At 47.0% G+C, this 4,147-nt stretch overlaps 1 protein-coding gene across 1 annotated transcript in view; it reads right to left on the reverse strand.

Annotated features, from left to right (window-relative positions):
• The window catches only part of LOC135809442 (histone acetyltransferase KAT6B-like), a 16,680-nt gene extending 12,737 nt beyond the window's left edge, over nucleotides 1-3,943 (reverse strand). The window contains exons 1-4 of the mRNA XM_065322790.1: nucleotides 3,491-3,943; nucleotides 911-1,111; nucleotides 607-705; nucleotides 123-225 (exon numbers count right to left, since the gene is read on the reverse strand). Coding sequence (XP_065178862.1) covers nucleotides 123-225; nucleotides 607-705; nucleotides 911-1,111; nucleotides 3,491-3,724 — 637 coding nt within the window. The 5' untranslated portion in view covers nucleotides 3,725-3,943. The remainder of the gene's footprint in view (nucleotides 1-122; nucleotides 226-606; nucleotides 706-910; nucleotides 1,112-3,490) is intronic.
• Between the last annotated feature and the right edge of the window lie 204 nt (nucleotides 3,944-4,147).

Raw genomic sequence — 4,147 nt, forward strand, 5'->3', positions numbered from 1 at the left:
GACATTAGGAAACTAAAGCCAACAGATAGCGCATATCCGGCTGCACAACAAGAATCAGTGGCGCGAGTAACACAAGCAGTCAGAGTGGAAGGACTAGATACAGTTCCACCATAATCACATACCACTGTTGCCACAATCATGACAAGATATGAAGTCCTCCGGGCCAGCCTCGCCCAGGCAGAAGCTACAGACTAGGCTAGGTGTTGCTTTGGGCCGATTTTTAGACTGTACAGGGGAGAAGAGAGGGAAAGCGGAACATCGTGTGTTGATATTCAAAGGCATGGATGGACATGCACACGTACACATGCACACACATAACCACAGACAGACAGACAGGCAGGCAGGCAGACAGACAGACAGAGAGACAGACAGAGAGACAGACAGACAGACAGACAGACAGACACAGACAGACACAGAGGCACACAGACACAGACAGACATAAACACAGTGTACATATATACATAAAATCAGAGACAGACCGAGAGACAAAGATGCAGAATATAGATGCACAGTCATACAGACATACAGATACACACATGCTGACTACACTGCACGAACACTGCGTACCCTATCACCATCAGTGACAAGATCATCAGCATCACTCACCAGTTTCTCTTTGACAACAATCGGGCTGGCAATGCGATAACCCTCGCCTTCCAGTCGGAAGCTGCCTGCCAAAATCCCCTTCTCCAATGCCACATCAACCTACAGGAAGACAAGCAAAAAACAGATTCTAGACCTCGTCTACCTTGCCGATGCTCAGGTTCTGAATGATTAGTTAGCACAGTATAAAACATACACACACACACACACACACACACGCACGCCACACACACAACACGCACACGCACACGCACACACACACACACACACACACACACACACACACCACACACACACAAATACCCACCTGCTGTGGCAACTCATCACCATGAAGCTGGTACTGGTCCCGTATGTACTGCGTAATCTCATCCGGAGTGCAGCCATCACCATCATTCAGGCTGGACATAGCTCTTTTGCACATCTTACGCATGTCTGCCAAAGCTGTCGTTGAGCGATTGACGGTAGTAGACGAAGGATCTTTGTACGATGGCTTGTCTTTGAAGATGATCTATAGAGACACGAGGGGAAGGACAGCACAAGAGACAGCAAGAGAGAGAGAGAGAGAGAGAGAGAGAGAGAGAGAGAGAGAGAGAGAGAGAGAGAGAGAGAGAGAGAGAGAGAGAGAGAGAGAGAGAGAGAGAGAGAGAGAGAGAGAGAGAGAGAGAGAGAGAGAGAGAGAGAGAGAGAGAGAGAGAGAGAGAGAGAGAGAGAGAGAGAGAGAGAGAGAGAGAGAGAGAGAGAGAGAGAGAGAGAGAGAGAGAGACGAGGGGCAGAACAGTACGAGAGGTAAGTGGCTGAATGGCTACATGTGTTGGAGAACATAGTCAACAGACACGATCATCTATGGCATTGGCAATAATGAGGCAGGCCAGAACACACCAATCCTACCACACGCTAAAGGTGATTACTGCCCGTGTCAAGTTACGTCATGAAATAAGCACACTACGCTGTTGTCACAGTGAAGCTAAGGGACGGGATTGAACTGTCTGCGCAGGAGCGTAGCCAGGATAGTAATCAAGGGGGGGGGGGGGGGGGGGGAGGTGCCGCTACTTTCCCCTCACAAAAGTACATGCACTTATGTTGGTCCTTTCACGTATATTTTTTGATCCGCGATACGGCGGGGGGGGGGGGGGGGGGGGAAGCACAATTAGCCCCGCATTTGATGCTGAAGATTTATTAGCGATTGGCAAAACCTCCAACCAGGGAGTAGTAATACGGTATTTTTACTACTCCCTGCTTCCAACTACAAATGTAATGATGAGCTAAGTCCTGGATGCTGCTTTCTCCAGAATTATCACACTCTCCATCGGACAGTCAGATGTCTCGATCCTTTTTCTCTTCGTCGTGTTTGACAGTGCAGTAAGGCATCCTTGATCAAACGTACACTGTATTTCCCACGAAAACTGCAAACTGCACTTCAACGTTACTTTCACTCTTCTGCTGTTGTGCCCACACTTGCAACACACAAAAAAAACTTCTTTGGCTTTCCACAAACCTCCAACGCGACCACTCAGCAGCCAGAACTACATCATTATACAAAACATGGCGCGAACAAACTGCTATGTCTGTAGTGTGTGTTTCCTTTTCCATGGACCGAATTGCTACTTCTACCCATGGCGTGTTTGTGTGATTCTTTGTTTCTAACAAAACATGTGGAGGGCGATACAAATCATGTGCTGAGTCTGCCAAGGTCTGACGTGATACTTCAGAACGGCAGGTACGAAGCGGAGTTGCCCTTGACTGGAAGTTTCATTGCAAAACGGCCTATCATCAGACAAATACTGTAAAAGCAGAACTATTCGTCTGGAATTTAATTTCGTCTTTTTCGTCCAAGGAGCTTTGGGACTAAATTAAATGTAGGACTAATGTCTATTTGTCCAGCTTTTCTATACACTCTTATGATCCATGGACGAAATTTTCAACCGGACGAACTCCTTTTCTTTGGAGTTGGACGAAATTATTGACCGACGAAATGTTCTACCTCTACAGTAGTAAACTTCAATTAGGAACATGTGGATTGGTTTCAGATATTAAAAACACATAGGTCTGAACCAGGTAATACATGTAGTACAATACCTACTACAATCAGATCTCGTTTATCCGGATCCCTCGCCATCCGGAAGAAATTCGTTGGTTACCGATTTACAGCATATGCCATGCACACATACAGTATGTGTGTCCGATTATCCGGTTCCCTCGCCTATCCGGATACTTTTCTGGAAAACGGATGTGTGCGGTTATGCGAGGTCTGACTGTACATTGTACTTGTACTCCCTGGCCTGAACAGGGATTGCTACAGTGTGCGATGTGCAGAGTTGCACATGTGATCAGCGGTCCGCGTATTACGGTCTCTCTCGAACCAGTTCCGAAACAAGATCGAACATGTTTGAGGGGGTACTCCCCCCCCCCCCCCTTGTCTATGCCCCTGCGGCGCCTGGACTCGCTTGGAAGGTGCATGATAACATTTAGCGCTGATACCTTACTGCTGCTGTTGCTGTTTCAAATCTTTATTCTCACGATGGCCTATGGCCAATAAGAGATGTTGTTGTTGTTCAACACTCTTTTCAACATCCATGTGTGTGTGTGTGTGTGTGTGTGTGTGTGTGTGTGTGTGTGTGTATGTGTGTGTGTGCGCGTATGTGTGTGTGTGTGTATGCATGCGTGTATGACCATCTGTGATGCTTCTCTCTCTCTCACACACACACACATACACACACAGTGACACACACACACACAGTGACACACACACACACCACACACACACACACACACACACACACACACACACACACACACACACACAGTGACACACACACACACACACACACACACACACACACACACACACACACACACACACATACGCAAGCACACACATTGGTTCTACCTTGAGGATTTGCCCAGCTCTGACACCCTGCTCGAGAAACGTCCGAGTCTCAGTCCATGTATAGCCATGCTGAGACTCCATGACTCGACATATGTGGTCATCACTGGGCCTCTGCTTCTGCCCCTTGATCTTGAAGATTGCATCCAGGATCCACTTCAATATCTTCGCATCCAGATCGCCACTGGGAATCTCCTCGGGCTGAGGAGCAGCCTGTGCTTTCGGACGAGCAGGCATTTTGGCTCTGACAGGGGATTTAATTGTTGGGCTTTCACGGGTTCTGTCTCGGCGCTTCAGAACTTCGAGGATTCAGTTATCGCTTCTTGAAGTCCCCTCGTGCCAATTATACTGCAGAACTCCGTCGTACATTACGCACAGAAGCAACAAAACGAATTGAAATATGAAAACTCCTTCTCTGCTTCATCACAACAGCTTCTTTTCATTCTTTTCTGTGTGTGTTGTGCACAAAAGTCAGTTGAACGAAGTCAAATCTGGGAAGATGACGCAGCTCGCGGATGTTCATGACGACATATTTTCGCGGGTCTACTCACGATCACGTTTCTGTTCATGGTGATGTCATTGCCACACTGATTTTTCTCAAAAATAATTACTGACCATGATGTCATAATAATAATTATACATATTTGAAATATATTTTTG

The sequence above is a fragment of the Sycon ciliatum genome, chromosome 2 (genome assembly GCF_964019385.1).
Source record: "Sycon ciliatum chromosome 2, ocSycCili1.1, whole genome shotgun sequence".
In the NCBI taxonomy this organism is placed as follows: Eukaryota; Metazoa; Porifera; class Calcarea; order Leucosolenida; family Sycettidae; genus Sycon; species Sycon ciliatum.